Source organism: Phytophthora cinnamomi (assembly GCF_018691715.1).
Source record: "Phytophthora cinnamomi strain GKB4 chromosome Unknown Contig60, whole genome shotgun sequence".
Taxonomy (NCBI): Eukaryota; Oomycota; class Peronosporomycetes; order Peronosporales; family Peronosporaceae; genus Phytophthora; species Phytophthora cinnamomi.
In genome coordinates, this window is record NW_027150993.1 from 405,165 (window position 1) to 420,872 (window position 15,708).

General features: G+C 57.3%; 8 protein-coding genes across 9 annotated transcripts; 4 read left to right on the plus strand and 4 right to left on the minus strand.

Moving 5' to 3' along the window:
• Positions 1–191: 191 nt before the first annotated feature.
• IUM83_14041 (putative serine protease family S33) lies at positions 192–1,058 on the plus strand (the record flags this gene model as incomplete). The annotated part of the gene is made up of 1 exon (XM_067938756.1): positions 192–1,058. One exon carries the CDS (start codon positions 192–194, stop codon positions 1,056–1,058), a length of 867 nt encoding a protein of 288 aa, XP_067787508.1.
• Positions 1,059–1,280: 222 nt separating this feature from the next.
• IUM83_14042 (putative serine protease family S33) lies at positions 1,281–2,716 on the plus strand (the record flags this gene model as incomplete). Its single annotated transcript, XM_067938757.1, has 7 exons — positions 1,281–1,339; positions 1,436–1,545; positions 1,630–1,663; positions 1,743–1,792; positions 1,867–1,930; positions 2,017–2,168; positions 2,235–2,716. The coding sequence occupies 7 exons, from the start codon at positions 1,281–1,283 to the stop codon at positions 2,714–2,716; spliced, it is 951 nt and encodes a 316-aa protein (XP_067787507.1).
• Positions 2,717–5,349: 2,633 nt separating this feature from the next.
• IUM83_14043 (RxLR-like protein) lies at positions 5,350–6,085 on the plus strand (the record flags this gene model as incomplete). Its single annotated transcript, XM_067938758.1, has 4 exons — positions 5,350–5,454; positions 5,524–5,628; positions 5,712–5,805; positions 5,886–6,085. The coding sequence occupies 4 exons, from the start codon at positions 5,350–5,352 to the stop codon at positions 6,083–6,085; spliced, it is 504 nt and encodes a 167-aa protein (XP_067787506.1).
• Positions 6,086–6,188: 103 nt separating this feature from the next.
• On the minus strand, positions 6,189–8,035 carry IUM83_14044 (Negative elongation factor A; the record flags this gene model as incomplete). The annotated part of the gene is made up of 2 exons (XM_067938759.1): positions 6,189–7,727; positions 7,799–8,035. 2 exons carry the CDS (start codon positions 8,033–8,035, stop codon positions 6,189–6,191), a joined length of 1,776 nt encoding a protein of 591 aa, XP_067787514.1.
• A 949-nt stretch (positions 8,036–8,984) lies between these two features.
• IUM83_14045 (Clusterin-associated protein 1) lies at positions 8,985–10,370 on the minus strand (the record flags this gene model as incomplete). The annotated part of the gene is made up of 1 exon (XM_067938760.1): positions 8,985–10,370. The coding sequence occupies one exon, from the start codon at positions 10,368–10,370 to the stop codon at positions 8,985–8,987; it is 1,386 nt and encodes a 461-aa protein (XP_067787513.1).
• Positions 10,371–10,535: 165 nt separating this feature from the next.
• On the minus strand, positions 10,536–11,667 carry IUM83_14046 (Tryptophan synthase beta subunit-like PLP-dependent enzymes superfamily; the record flags this gene model as incomplete). Its single annotated transcript, XM_067938761.1, has 2 exons — positions 10,536–11,474; positions 11,560–11,667. 2 exons carry the CDS (start codon positions 11,665–11,667, stop codon positions 10,536–10,538), a joined length of 1,047 nt encoding a protein of 348 aa, XP_067787512.1.
• Positions 11,668–11,816: 149 nt separating this feature from the next.
• Positions 11,817–14,643, plus strand: IUM83_14047 (AGC/AKT protein kinase; the record flags this gene model as incomplete). Of its 2 annotated transcripts, none has more annotated exons than XM_067938763.1 (4): positions 11,817–11,838; positions 11,925–12,137; positions 12,224–14,044; positions 14,129–14,643. In XM_067938763.1, 4 exons carry the CDS (start codon positions 11,817–11,819, stop codon positions 14,641–14,643), a joined length of 2,571 nt encoding a protein of 856 aa, XP_067787511.1. The 2 variants fall into 2 exon arrangements, with proteins under 2 accessions (XP_067787511.1, XP_067787510.1); XM_067938762.1 differs by having other exon boundaries at positions 11,928–12,137.
• Positions 14,644–14,691: 48 nt separating this feature from the next.
• IUM83_14048 (phosphatase Slingshot 2 protein) lies at positions 14,692–15,681 on the minus strand (the record flags this gene model as incomplete). The annotated part of the gene is made up of 3 exons (XM_067938764.1): positions 14,692–15,224; positions 15,343–15,508; positions 15,568–15,681. The coding sequence occupies 3 exons, from the start codon at positions 15,679–15,681 to the stop codon at positions 14,692–14,694; spliced, it is 813 nt and encodes a 270-aa protein (XP_067787516.1).
• Positions 15,682–15,708: the final 27 nt, after the last annotated feature.

Sequence of the window (15,708 nt, forward strand, 5' to 3'; positions counted from 1 at the left end):
ATGAACGTGAGATGCCGATAGTCAAGCGATCGCAGTATCAATTCCTCGTGACAATGCTTCTTGGAGGTGTTCTCATGTGCGTCGCCACAGTTATCTATAGTGGCGCGCCGTCACGAGTACGTTGCTCTTTGCGTCCAACGTTAATATCTTGGTCCTTCACGTTGATCTTTGGCTCATTGGTGGTCAAGTCTATGCGCGTTTACCGCGTGTTCCTATCAAGCACCCTGAAACGTGTCGTGCTGTCGGCTCAAACGATGATGAAAGTTCTTGCCGGCTTTTTAGCAGTAGATATTATCATCCTAGTGAGCTGGGAGCTCGTATCGCCATCAAGGGCTGTCGTTAAGGCAGAAAGCGATGCTGAAATTGGTGGACTGACTGTGGAGCGTCTTCGCTGTGCTTCCAGCAGTTCTGTCTTCGTCGGACTGTTGTTCTTCTGGAAAGCGGTCATGCTATTTGGTGGGCTCTACTTGTCCATTCTCATCCGCAAAGTCTCGTCCGATTTCCAGGAGTCTGTTTGGATCTTTGCTTCTGCATGCGTGGTGCTTTTCTCGAGTCTTCTCCTGCTCCCGATGGGCTACTTCGTGACGCTGCCCGCAACTACTTTCTTCCTGTTCTTCTCGTTTATCGTGTTGAGTGCCACCATGCTCGTGATTGGGCTCATGCTGGTCCCCAAGATCGTCCGTCTGCACGACTTGGCCGCGAGCGAAGCTACGAGTAACAAAACTTCGAGAGAACGACCCAACTCTTCGTCGGTCTCGGACGCCCAAGTCGCACCTCTGCCGCATCGCTCCGGAACCAGCGGCGGCAGCAAGAACAGCAGAAGAAGCAGCAAAAGCAGCCGCGGTGGCAAAAGCAGTCGCAGTGGCAAGACCGATATCGTACGCGTTGCTGTCCGTATCCCTGCGTCCGTCCGAAAGATGTCGGCCAAAGTCACCGCCATGAATTCTTCCACACCAGTCACGTCCTTTAACCCCACGGGCCCAAGATGGAGGTGGAAGCGAAACAAGGACGCGGGCGCCGAGGCCACCGTCGACGACCGAAGGCCTTTAGACGAATAAACAGCAACGACACCTCCCATAGAATAGAATAACCACATCCGGCCAAACTTGACCACGTTGAAGTGACCTACGATCAGCGAGATTGTACCCATATCGGAAATGACTGCGCCATTCGTGACACGACCAATCACAGCCCACTGTAGCTCTCCGACGGTCGGCCAGTGCGTCATTCATCCATCACCGACTGTCGTCGCAAGTGCTCGACGCTCGTGCCCCTCGCCGATGAGACTTCCCAGCGGACTTTTCGCCTCGGCCGCGCGTCGCGGAGCTGCCGCTCGCAGGTGCAATCGCGTTGTATTGGTCTATTCATTGGCTGGGCGAGTGGGGGCGGCGGTGGTTTTGACGCGCTGTGGACTGGCTGTTGTCACTGCATGAAGCTTCGCGCTGGCTCGACGGGAGAAGAGCACGTTGTCGTACCGAGTGTTCGAGGACGCCAGCAGCGGCAAGACGCCCACGAAGACGGCGCTGGTGATGCACGGCATCCTCGGTACGGAGAACAGGGTGGGGGGTGCATTGCGGGGACGGCTGGAATGACCATTGACGGGTGTATCTGTGTGGTGGTGCGACGCAGGGAACAAGCTCAACTGGCGCACGTTCTCGCAGAAGTAGGGAACTGTGGGAGGGATCGACAGGTGTGGGGGGAGCTTGTGGCTGAGGGTTTGTGTGTGGTGGGAATCGTTGCAGGCTGACGAAGGCGAACCCTGACTGGCGGTTCGTCTGCTTGGACCTCCGCGGTAAGTTAGCACGCTGGGGTTTGACTGTGGAAATGTGTTTGCTGAAGCGTTGCACTTGACTTTGTGTGCTTCAGGTCACGGCGACTCGCCGTCGTTCTCGGAGCCGCACAACCTGGAGGCGTGCGCCAACGATGTCCTGTACGTGCTGAAACCTTCCACTACCGCAGCTAACTACTGTTTGGTGCTTGATACTGATTTCTGGTGCGGGGTACTGTCTGCCACAGCAAGCTGGCTGAGCATTTGAAGGTTGAGCCGACGGCTGTGCTAGGGCACTCATTCGGAGGCAAGGTGGCGTTGACGTACCTGCAACAGTGCATGCAGCACGACCGCACGCCACCCAGCCAAGTGTGGGTTCTGGATTCGCTCCCGGGAACAGGTAGCAACTTCTGCACAAGGATTGTGCCCCCGGAGGCATCTAACCTTGCATTATTTGTCTAATTAGGTGAGACGGACTACGCGAGTCGGGATCTGACGAACTCGATCGAGACGATCCTACCGGTTGTGAAGAAAATCCCTGTGCCGATCCGTTCGAAGGTGCAACTGGTGAAGGATCTGCAGGCCCAAGGCGTTGCGTTGGGCGAGGCCCAATGGCTTACGACGAACTTGCGTCTAGCCAGCAAGAGCCCGGAACTCTACGAGTGGAAGATGGACGTCGATGTTATCGAGCAGCTCTTCCGCTCTTTCCTGGCGACGGACCTGTGGCCAGTGGTGGAGAACTCGCCTGCGACGGAAGGCAAAGATGTGGAGCTTCATTTCGTCCACGCTTCAAAGAACAATATGTGGACCCCGGATCTGCTTGACCGACTGGACGCCCAGCAGGAAAACCAAGTCTACCACCACTTGCTGGAGAAGTCTGGCCACTGGGTGCACATCGACAACCCGGCGGGTCTCATGCAGATCATCCAGACCTACATGCTTAAGTAGAGATACAGGTAAGCCGTGTGTTACGCATTCAAGTTGTGTCTCAAATTTTTCAGTGAATACAGGGCACGTGAGTTGTGAACCGTTCATTGTCTCGGATCCTTGCGCGTCCCTCAGCAGGATGCGAACGTCTGCCCTGGCATTTCGCTGTGGAGAACAGACTGCTCAGACTCGGATTTACCGCGACTGGTTCAACCCGCGACTCCCAACCGACCATGGGTCTCCCCAAGCACCGAGGAGTTTTGCTGCTGGGAATCGCCTTGCTCCTAGGGGCTAGTCCCTCGGCTCAAGGAAGTTTGCTGGAGGCGGCTGTGACGTACGATGCAGAAAACTCGTGTACTGAGTTGTCTACAGCACCTGTGCTAGTGACGGCAGTTCCATCTGATGGTTGCGTAGAGAACACAACGTGTGCGGAGACACCAGCAGGAAGCTCACTGTTTCCTGCCACCGTTTGCTCGATTTCGGATGGCACAAGCAATAGCGAGTTCATCAAGACAACACTACCGTACCTGTTTGGTGCAAGCCCATACGTCGTTGTGGAGGCGTACCAAGCTGGTCAGAGCTGTGATCCGACGAAGCTAACGAAAAGCACGGCGTATTATGCCAACGCCAAGTGCCACAAGACGGATTTGACGACGAGCTACCGAGCCACGCGCAAGGCGGAAGGCTCGGTGACTGTGCAGCTGTATGCGGATGCGGTGTGCGGCACTGCCGAAACGTTGCTGGCGGTCTCAGCAGCACAAGCTACGAACAACGCATGTGACGGAACTATGAATGGTATTCCGGATGTTAAGGTTTACGGTTCGGGAGCGACTCCAGTGTATTTGACATCCACAATAAGTTATGACTCTGCTGACGGATGCAACAACTCGGGCTGGCCGTCGCTGGTGACAACAGCGGTGACTACCGTGGATACGTGCGCGGAATCAACAGCTTGCGCTGGCAGCTCTGCACCGTTCACGGGCATATCATGCAGTACGACGCTGACGTACAAGGACGACATGGCTGCTGCGTTTGGGTCGACCCCATACTTAATTGTGGAAAAGTACACTACCGGACAAAGTTGCAGTCCGGAGGAATTAATGAGCATCACGACGTACCGGGCGGACGCCAACTGCCGCCAGATGAGCACGACAACCAGTTACAGAGTGACGTGGTCAGCTAGCGATCTTTCAGCAACACTTGAAGTTTTTACCGATGTGCCATCTTGTACGACGCCTGCAACGATACTTGACTTGACCCGAGATATGATAGCGAACAACGTCTGCTTCGGTGACATCAAAGTGTACGGCAGTTGGGCTATTAAACTGTACTTGTCGATGACAATGGTATACGAATCACGTGCGAATGGCTGCGACTCACCAGCGGTACCGACACAACTGGTGACTGAAATGGCGGACCAGACCTCTTGCGTCACGTCGGATTCTTGCATCGGTGAGACCGCACCATACACTGGTACGATCTGCACTAAGCCTACAAGTTACCAGAAGAATTTAGGTGTACTGTTCGGCTCGAATGCATACGTGACCGTGGCGAGTTATGCAGCCGGGACTAGCTGCAATGAGGATTCCTCGACCAACCGATCTTATATTGCAGACACCAAGTGCCATCGGTCGAGCTCTACCACCAGTTTCAGAGCAATACGCAAGGCTGATGGATCGGCAACAGTTATGCTGTACGCCAACTCTACAAGCTGTAGTCGTGGTCTAAAGACGTTCGCTGTCACAGCAGACCAGGCGGCCGGGAACTCATGCGCAAAAGGACCCACTGGTGTCGTTGACAAGAAACTTTTCGGTAGTGGAGCGACGCCGCTGTTCCTGACAGTGACTTCGATTTACGATTCAATCGCGTACGACTGCATGTCACCGGCTATTCCAGTGCAGTGGGTGGCGACCACGCATAGCGTAGATGTCTGCGCTCCATCGGCCGGTTGCCGATATGCTGGATACTCACCCACTAGTACTGTGTGCAGCTCAACGCAAACGTACCAAACCGATGTCGCTGCCGCGTTCAGGGGGACTCCATTCGTGACTGTCGAGAGGTACATCGCTGGAAAAGGCTGCTCGGAATCAGCGCTTTCGAGCGTCACTACCTACGACGCCAGAGGCAATTGCCACAGCTCGAGCTCGACCACCAGCTTCAGGGCCAGCGTAGGAGCGGATGGTTCGGCTACGATCGAGATATTCCCGGACTCCCTTAGGTGCGACACAATGCAGTACACTCTGTTCACTCCTGCTGCCCAGATCAATGGCAAACAGTGTATCAACACCGACCTTGCTGACATCAAAGTCTTCACTGCGCTCGACGACTAAACAGCGGCGTGAACCTCCAAGTTGAAGTGTTGAAGTGACAATCTAGTCGGTTACCATAACGACGCGCTATTGCTACCGATTTTACACTTAAACGTTGTATTACGACTATCAAAAGCTGTCAAAAAGATCGCGAAACGACGCCAATCATCACCGATCGTAGCTCCTCGACCGAACATGTCCTCGCTGCTCCCTGCTCTCCTACTGCTGCTGCTTGCCAATGCTGCTTGTAGCGTGCGTTCGCCCCCGCAATTGCCCCACCAGTTCCAAGCGGAGGTGCAAGTGTTGTCGCACCTCACCGACCCTCGGCAGGACTATCCGCCGTCCATGGGCAGGATGAAGGTGCAGTACGACTTCGATCAGCAGCTCGCACGGGCCGAGATGCTGGAAGGATACAACGCGGGCAAAACCTTCGTGCGGCGCTACGACCAGGTATGGGCACACGGGTCCTGTTGCAACAATGTCGTCGGATCTCTAGAAATGTTACGGCTTTTTGGCTAGAAACAAGAGTTCATGGTCAAGAGCGGCGAGTTCCGCAAGTGCGAGCGAGCGTACTTGGGGGACGCCATGCCGACACCGGAGATCCCTTTCACCCAGGAGTTTGTGGTCCGTTGGGCTTGTTGTTTGATTGGGGCAAGTTGACAAGTAAAATGTTGTTGACGATGAGACTCCTTTTGATTGTGTAATAGGCTATGGAGAGTGTGAGGGGCAAGGTCTGCGAGCACTGGGTGCACGCGCATGAGGACGCGCGTGTGCATGTGTACAGTGATGTTGCTACGAGTGGTACGGACAGATCGATTTGCTCCACTGAAGAATACCGCAGCTTGCTCAGTGTGTTTTTGTTGTTGCTGATGGTGGTGCAGTCCCCATTCGACTGACGGAAGAGAACATCATTGACGGGCAGCCTACGATGCTGCTGACGTTTGATCTACTCGACGTTCGCGTGGGGCCACAGAACGTGTCTACCTTTTCCATCCCTGACGGATATGAGCGCAGCGACTGTGTACGAAACGTTGGGGGCTTCCCGTATATCCATGCCTTCCATTACTACCTGAGGTTTTAGTGTAGGGACGATGACGACTTCAGGATTGGGCGTGGTAACACTGGATACAAATGCACATGCCTTCGCACTCACGGGTCCTCTTCGCCATCGTCTACAATTCCGCCTATCTCCAATATTCCCCTGATCCCATGTATCCGCCTTGGTTTTGCTGCTGGTGTTGTTGTTGCTGTTGCTGCTGCGTTGGGTCGAACCCCAACTGCCGACTGCCGAGGGGCGGGAGTCCGAGCCCGTTGTCTGGCTGTCCCATAGCCGAGTTGCCGTAGCCCGTTGAACCGAATGCGGTGGGATCTTGCGGCGCGCCGTAGTTGCCAAATTGATCGCCGTAGTATCCCGCAGTGGTGCCGTAATTGTAGCCCCCAAATCCCATCGGTACCGCGCCGGGGTTGCTGTTGTTGAGGGTGTCCTCCGGCTCGAAGCCCTGGTGATATTGAGGCTGCGGCGGAGCCAAATGGTGCATCTGCAGTTGTTGCTGGGGTCGATACAGTTCCTGGTACGAGGGTGGCTGAAGAGGTTGCTGCTGCTGCATCTGCTGCTGGTCCTGCAGTTGCTGGCTTTGCTGGCTCACGACTTCCTTCATGATGTCCTGTGTAGAGTGGAAGGCCGCGTTCAGCAGTGCCTGGGTTCCATCAGGAACATAGTCGTCTCCACCTGCACTCTGGTTCGGTTCAGCGTGCTCGGTGTTATCCTCCGTTTGCAGTTGCTGCTGCGAATACTGCTGTGCCGGGTCGTCCAGGCCTGGTTGCTGATGCATCGCAAAGATGTCGGCAGCAATAGCCGCGTGCTCTTCATTGACAGCAGGCGTCGCAGCCGTGCCATCAGCAGCTCCACCCTTCTCGCCGGAGCTGGCAGCTGCGCCCGCCGCAGCAGCGCCACTCTTCTCCTTCTCCTTCTCCTTGGCTTTCTCCTTCTCCTTCTCCTTCGCCGCCAGCTTCTGCTTCTTGCGCTCCTCCGCCTTCTGCGCCTTCTCCGACTCAATCTGCTTCACCTCGTTGATATCGATCATCGAGATGCGGCTGCGCTGGCGCTTGAAGCGGCCGGCGTCCGCCTTGCGCCGGATCTCGGACGACAGCTCCGTCAGGTTCTTCTTCTTCCCCACGGGCGGTTTCGGCGCCGCCTGCGCCAGCCGCGTCGCCGAGGACGAGGACGAGGCCGCGGCCGCGGCGGACGTCGCCATGGCGCCCGCCGGCCGCGCCATCTGCGGGCGGTGCAGCGGCTTCTTGAGGGGCGACGCGGCCACGTCGTCCTCCCTCCCGTTGGCGTCGTCGTCCTCGCCGCTCACGGTGAAGTGCGTGGCGGCCGAGGGCGCCAGCTGCGGGCGCAGCGACGCGCTCAGCAGCGCGTTCTCCAGGGAGAACCGGTCGTCCAGCGCCACGAGCGCCGCGCCGCCGCTGGGCCGGCGCCGCTGGGGCGGGGACGCCACGGCCTGCACCACCTTGGCGGCCGTGGCCTCCAGCTGCGCGTGCAGAGGCTGCGCGTCGTCCGCGCGCAGCAGCAGGAACTGCTGGACGAGGCCGGCGCTGACCTTCACCCACTCCTCGGCGTCCTGCGCGGCCAGCAGCAGCAGCGCGTCCGCCTCCTGGCGCCCGGCGGCGGCCTCGGCCTCGTCGCGGCGCACGCTCAGCAGCGACAGCAGCAGGCGCACCTGGCACAGCAGCAGGGGGAAGACAGCGTCAGTGGGGGCCGCTGGGGCGAGTGCACACGGGCGTCTGGTACCTTGATGGGCGTCTCCAGGTGCGGGAAGCTGGCGCGCGCCTCCGCCAGCTTGGGCGGCGTCAGCAGCCCGCCGAACTCGCGCGAGCTCCACTCCTGCCGCAGCTTCTGCAGCAGCCACGCGTCGAACGAGGACGCCGGGTCCGCGCGCGCCGCGGCGGCCGGGGGCGTCGTCGCCGTTGCTGTCGCCGTCGCCGTCGCCGTCGCAGAGGCCACAACGCGCGTGCTTGCCTCCGTCATTTTAGCTCTGTGGTCCGACTGACCACTCTTCGCGCTACAAATCACAAAAATGGTCAGTTGGCGAATCACAAAAATAGTCCTGAAAGTGTGTAGTAATAAGTCTGGTCCAGCCTAAATTTGAACGTCGCTTTTTTATCGCTGACAACAATTAGTCAGTCTTCAAAATGGGCAGACTAATTTTGACACAAACTAATTTTGAACATGGACTAATTTTGCATGCTTATGGTACCAGTAAAAAGAACAGATATTTAAGTAGTCAGGACTGTCGCTTTCAGTGCTTCTAGGTAAACTCCAAACGATGGCCTGCCTCGTCGAGGATGGCAGGCCCTATTCGCTCTGAGCAGCATCTAGCTTCACTCTCGTCTTCGTCGATCGGCTATTATTCATCTGTTGTCTCCCCCCCCCCTCCGCCGCTTTACAAGCGAACTCCATTGTGTACTCTGTATAATCACCTGTAAATGACGGAAGATGCGCTGCTGACCATGTTCCGTCAACACTAATCGGTAAGCCACATCGCATCATAGCGTTGGGTACTTTATTCATGGGAATGGAACCAAACCAGTTGCCCAAGACGAGCCCTGTTCAGACAGACTAATTATGAATATTTCTGCCCAGACTAAATAATACCAGCATGTTCATATTATGAACACGCTGATGTCTGTAGCACATGAATTAGTCTGGTCCAGACTAATTTTGAAGCCGGACTAATATTGAGTCAGAGTAATTTTGTATCCATAATGATTTTGAGACCAGACTCATTTTTGTACCCATACTAATATTGAGTCTGGACTAATTTTGAGCCCTGACTAATATTGAGTCCAGATTAATTACAGTACTAGGCGCTGTAGTTGTCCAGACCAAGTTGAAGTGGATTTGAATTCATTGACCTGGGCCGTGAACTGTGAACTGTGAACTGTGAACTGTGAACTGTATGCAGCTAGCTAGCAGCTCAGAAGTCTTGATCCGAGTCCGAGTTGGTCTCGGAACCTGATCCTCCCGAGCCCGAACCGGAGCCAGAGCCCGAGCCAGCCTCGGACCCAGAGTCGTCGTCGTTGTCAATGAGCTCGCCAGAGTCTGCAAGTGACACCTGGTCCGAATCCGAGCCGTCGGCTGCGGCCCCATTGCCCCCGCCACTCGGAGAAGCAGCGCCAGCCGCGCTCTCGTCGCTGGAGTCGTCGTCGTCGCTGCTGCCGCTGCCACTGCCGCTTATCCCGTCGGAGCTGCTGTCGTCGGAGCCCGCTTTCTTCTTGCTGGCACCCGCACGGCTCTTCTGGTTGGACGCGTTCGACTGTCGTGTCTTGCCGCCACCGCTATGCCTGCTATTGTTGTTCGACTCCATGGCGTCCAGCATCGAGTTTTCGATCTGGTCTTCCTGCTCGCCGCGCAGGATGGCGAGCTCGTCGTCCCGGAACTTCTTCTGCAGCTTCTTGAGCGACCTGTCGTTCTCGGCGAGCTTCTTCATCTCGCGGCTATTGTGCAAATCGAGTTCGCGCTGCAGGTAATCGAGGTTGCGGAAGCGCTCGCAGTAGATCGCGTACTGCCGCTCCAGCTCCTTCTCCAACTTCTCGTACTCATCCATGAATGCTGGGCGAACGTGCTGCAAACTTTTGAGGCGCTTCTCGCTGCGTTCGAGGTCTGCCTGCGCCTTCTTGATCTTAGCTGCTAGTGCTTTCTCCTCGGCATCCAGCTCGACAACTTGGCGCTCAGTTAGCTCGACGTTATCCTGTAAATTGACCAAGATGTCCTGGATACTGCGCTCGAGGAACTTCTGCTCGCTCGAGTTTTCATGGTTGGTGGACAGCGCGTCCAAGAAACGGATAGCTTGCTGTCGTGCGTCACGGACGTCGAGCTCCGTCTCCAACAGGTCATATAACTTGGCGCCCGACTGCGTGATGTCCGAGGCAAGCTGTCGTGTCGCTTTCGGGTCTTTCACACGCGACCCCAGCAGCGACTTCACCGATACGTCGTCGTCATCGTCATCGGGTTCCTGTTCCGTAGCCAGATCGATCCGTGAAGCCTCGTAGAGCACCCGTGCCAGCTTGATGAGCTCCTTGACAGCAAACCCGTCGGCTGCGTACAGCCTCTTCGGGTTGAGCCGGATCCGAGCCTTCGCCAGCACTTCCGTCGCCACCTGCGTGAGAAACTCGACGCGGTCGTCTTCCGTGTCAATCTCCTCTGCGATGCTCGAGCTCGGGTCGTACTTCTTGACCATCCAGTAGAGCAGATCGGACACCAACTCAAAGTTCGGCGTGCGGAAGTTTTCCATCGAAATCGGGCGAGGGTAGCCCAGCGCCCGCATCATCTCCGTCAGGTTTCGCAGCTCGCGGAACGACATCGCTCGCTACACCAAGTACGTAGTAGTTACCAGTCTCTTGATCCCTCAACGCAGAAGCAACGCGGTTGAGCAAGCTGGAGGCTTATCTCGTGTGCGATGGATGCACTACTCGACGGACTTCACCACCCGACGCGCCGTTTCAAGGACCCTGGATCGCGGCGGCTGTCAGCGCCCTCTATTCTTGCGCTCGTATCTCGCGAGCATGGTGGCGTTGCCCGAGGTGCCTCCCGTGTGGACGTAGAGCAGCTCGCGCTCCTCACCGCTGCCGTCAATAGGTTTGTTGCTTGGTGCCATCAGGTCTCGTGTCAAGGCGCCTCTTGTCTCGCTACGGCCTAAAACCTCGCCCAGCACCGCGTCGTCCGAGAACAGTGTGTGCCAGGCGAAGGCTCCGTACACGAGGTCGAAGTCCACCTTGGTCTCCCGCAGCACCTCGTGGTACGTGTCGTACAGCGGCCACCATAGCCGTCCGAACCGACTTTTCCTCTCGGGCGCGATCACTCGCGGCAACAGCGCCGTCTGCTCTTGCAAGGTCGGGTCCTCGTCAATAAGCTGACGGAACTGCTGGTGCAAATACGCCGCATCGCCCACGCAAGGAACAGCGTACAGCCTGATGCCCGGGTGCAGGTGCTGCGCCAAGTACAGCGCCGTCGTGCCCGTGCCGCAGGGCAGCACAACCGAGAAACGCTTGTCCGGCCACTCCGTCCGGACGTACTCGTTGATCTCCTCTGCCAGCAGCTTCACGCCGTCCTGCGCCTCCGGGAACGCAGCTCCTTGCGGGACGTACAGGCTCTTCGTACCCGGCGGCGGGCGTCGATCTCCATCCAGAAACGCAGCGAAGTCCCGCGTCCGGACCAGTTCGTGGTATGCGTCCGGAGGGAGCTGCACGTGGTCCATGCCCAGCGCCCTGGCCAGCGCCAGATTGCCCTCCACAGCCCCACCTCGAAGCTGCAGCTCTCGACTGAAGTACGTGAAGGGCACGCGCCTGGCGTCGGCCAGCTGCGCCAGGGCCAGCATGGCGTTGCTCTGCGAGCCGCCGAAGCTGAACAGGTGGGCGCACGCGAAGAACTCGTCCGTCTGCCTGACGAACCAGTACATCTTGCGCATCTGAGCGCCATGTATCACAACCTCCGAATTAGCCAAACGTCCTCATCCCTCCCCCGCGGAGCACCCGCAGCCAGTCCGTCCGCACCTTGTTCCCCGCCAAGTGGAACACGTCGTCCCTCTTCACGTGCACGCGCTGGCCCCGGAAGCGCACGCGCGTCACGGGCGACGCGCGCCACTGCCAGCCGCGCGCCATATTAGCCTAATTCGCTGCTCTCCAAGACTGATTAACTGCAGTGTATCCACGCACCTCCAAATTAATTCGCACTTAGCGCGAAGCTACACCCTTTACAACGCGACGCCGCTTCCTCGGGCGTCAGTTTCCGCGCCGCCCAGTCCGCCAGCATGCGGCGCCTGAGCTCCAGAGGTGAGCGCTCCGCCCCCGCCGCTCCTAGACGCATATATATATGTGTATGCATACGTAAACTCACTGTCCTCGCTGCGTCTGCCCAGCAGGCGGCAAGAACTTCAGCCTCAAGAGCGAGGAGGACGTGGAGGAGCTCATGCAGACGCTGGTGGCGCAGATCCACGCCAAGCTCAAGAGCGAGCTCAACCTGCGCGAGATCTTCATCCCCAACTCCAAGGCCGAGGCGCGCTGCAACATCTTCGTGTCGCACAACTACGCGGCGTGCCCCAAGCTCTGCGTCTTCCTGCAGCCGGGCGAAGGTGGCTCGCTTTTCTGCCGTTTCTGTAGACCATTTTACTGATAACTTTTACATTATTTTATGTTTTTTATTTGTGATGCCCGGCAGGCATGCAGCCGGGCATGTGGAGCAGGACGATCCACCCCAAGACGGGCTTCCAGGGCTCCATGATCCCGTACCTGAAGACGGCCATCCAGGGCGGCTACGGCGTCGTGATCCTGAACCCGAGCACCAACTTCTGCATGGTCAACGGCCACCGAGCCAAGATCCTGCACTCGTCCTCGCCCGAGGCCCACGTCTCGTACGTCTGGAAGAACTACATCGTGCCCAACGCGGCGCAGGAGATCAGCTTCATCGTGCACGACAACGCTGGCGTGCTGTTGAAGACCTTCCTGTCCACGCTGAGCGGGCACGAGGAGCAGCGGGTCGGAGGCATCGCCTTCATCGAGTCCGCGCACCAGATCTCGTCGAGTGACAGCAACGCGTTGCGGGACTTGCTGCGCGAGAAGGCAGTCAACTTTGAGGCCTCGACGGAGCCCATGTTTACTGTGATCGGGTCCTCCAAGGCGAGGCTGGGGTGCATGTCGCTGTCCGTGGGGCGCACGTCGGGTGAGGCCAATAACCGCGAGTGGACGGTTCATTCCGTGCAGACGTCGGCATTCGTGTTCCTGCAGTCTATCGCCAGCGGGATCGAGGAATCGCTGCATGCTATCCGTGCCACTTTCCCCAACAAGCTTATCGTCACGGTGAACCGTGCACGTCTGACGGGTCAACCGTACAACAATCCGTTCGCTGTGGTGCAGTGTGCGGGGCAGAAGAAGGAGACCGTCGGCAGTCATAAGCATACGATGGACCCCGAGTGGAACCAGACCTTCTCCTTCCCCGTCACGTCCAGCGAAGCTAAGGTGGTTATCATCGTGAAAGACAGATCATTTCCAATGAACACTACGCTGGGTCAGGTTGTAGTGAGCATGAGCGAGGTGGGACTAAATCGCGCCGACCGGCGATGGTTCTCCCTGCGTGACGAGAAGGTACCATCAGCGCTCGGCAATGGTGAACTGGAGCTGACACTCGAGTGGGTGCACGATACATTCGTTGCGCGCTCTGATTCGTTTATTCGTGGGAACCGTATGCCGACGCTAGAAGCTCAGCAGCAGCGCACCCGTCAAGGTGGCGATGGCGAGAACTCCTGCTACCTGTGCAAAACCACTTTCGTATTGCACCGCCGTCGATACTGCCGCATGTGTTTGCGCTTGGTATGCACGTCGTGTTCAGATCGCCTCTTCCTTCCCGGATTTAGCGAGCCAAAGCGCGTGTGTTCCGGTTGCTGCGATCTTCAAATGATGCTACACAATAAACTTCCGCGTATGGGTCCTAATGGTCCGGGTTCGAAGTTACCCTCCCAAGACAAGCTGGACGAACATGCACAGCGTATGGAGGCGATGCGGAAGCGCGAAGAAGCCGAAAAACGGCCTCTTTCTATCAATGATTTCGATCTGCTCAAGGTGGTTGGACGTGGTGCCTTCGGTAAGGTGCTACTGGTGCGCAAGAAGGACGGCAAAAACGCCGGCCAAATTTATGCTATGAAGATTCTCGTGAAGTCGCACATTATTAAGAACGACCAGATCGAGAATACAAAGGCGGAGCAGCATATCTTGAAGGAGATCAGCCACCCGTACGTGGTGCGACTGCGGTACGCGTTCCAGAACGCAGACAAGCTGTACCTCATCATGGACTACTACCCGGGTGGCTCCATGTTCTACCACCTGCGCAAGTCGAAACGATTCACTGAAGACCGCACACGGCTATACATGGCTCAACTGCTGACGGCTCTGATGCATCTCCACAGCAAGCAGATTGCTTACCGTGATTTAAAGCTGGAGAATATTCTGATGGATCCGAAGGGCAACATCGCGTTGACCGATTTCGGTCTATCGAAGGAGGGTCAGATGGTTGAAGGCGCAATCCGTGCGTCTCAGGCAGATACGGGTATGAAAACCATTTGTGGTACAGCCGAGTACATGGCACCAGAGCTGCTGCGTCACCAACCGTACGGAAAGGTGGTCGACTGGTGGAGCTACGGCATTTTGCTGTTCGAGATGCTAACGGGTCGAACGCCGTTCGTCGACCGCAATCGTCGGCAGATGTTCAAGAATATTATGCAGTCCGAGGTCATTTACCCCTCGCACATTTCGCCGGTGGCGCGGTCGCTGATTTCTAAATTGCTGAATCGTGATCCAGCACGACGACTTGGTGGCGGCCCCAACGGTGGTCGTGATATTATGGCTCACCCGTTCTTCGAGTCAATCGACTGGGACAAGCTTATGCGCAAGGAGATAGAGCCTCCGTTCGTTCCGGACGTCTCGAGTGTGGACGATATCACGAATGTGCCCGAGATGTTCCAGAACATGGCGGCCGTGGACTCCCCCGTCAACAAGAAGAATGGGGAGGGCCACCACTTCGACGACTTCACGTACCAAGAAGACGGGTACATTATGCGTGCCACGCACAACATAAACCAGCATTAAGAGAGCTACGCAATACATCGATCTGTATTATTTGTAAACTGTCGAAGCTTACTCGTCAGCCTTAACTTTCTTCTTCTTGCTCGATGCTTCTCCATCTTCTCCGCCTTGCTCGTTCGTCTCGACATGTTGACGCTTCAAATTGGGCGGAAGGCTTGGTCCGATGACAACCTTCTCTTCATCCGTGCTAACCTCTTTCACCACTTCCTTAGAGCTGGAACCAACACTTGTGGCTTCAGCTTCGCGCTTCCGCGCATTCATGAGGTGCGGAGGCAGCTGGGGTCCAATGGCCGCACTACTCTCCTCTTCGCCATCTCCGCTCGCTTTAGCAGAAGGTGGCAACTGCGGTCCCGCTGGGCCGCGAGCAACTCGAGCTCCTTTCTCCTTTGGTGCACTGCGCTGCAGACGACGTCCGTATTCTTGCAGCTGCCGACGGAAGCTCTCGTTGGGGTTTGCTATGGGGCGGCGTTCGACCACAAACGCCAACGCCTGCTCGAAGCTCATGGCGCGCAGCTTCATGAGGTACGCCACGACCATGGACGACGAGCGACTCACGCCCTTGTTGCAGTGAACGAGGATGCGACCTGTATGTCCATCACCGACAGAACACGAAGGAGGGAGAAATGCACAACACACGCCGCACTTGGCCACCGTTAGCAAGTCGGCCACGCCGTCAAGTACCGCCGTACACGTAGCTGATACCATAGTACTTGGCTTGGTCCATGAAGGCGACGCAGCCCTCCAGCACGCCCGAGATGTCCTCTGCCTTGTTGTCGAAGATCGGGCAGCGCCTGTACGTGAAGAGCTTGTCCTTCTCGAAGAAGTTGGGCACCCCCGCCACCGGGTCCATCGTCTTCGGGGGCGTCACCTGTGCACCAGCACGTTAGTCCCCTCCCATCGCCCCCAACATGAAAACTGCGGCTTTACATTCAAGACGTGGGTGATGCCCAGCCGCTGCAGCAGCTCCTTGTCGCGCGCGTGGGCTCTGGAGCCCAGGAACACGTGCGCCAGGATCTGCGAAGGCTCGGCGTCGTCGCCCATTGCTGCTGCGCGCGCCGCGTTTTCGCG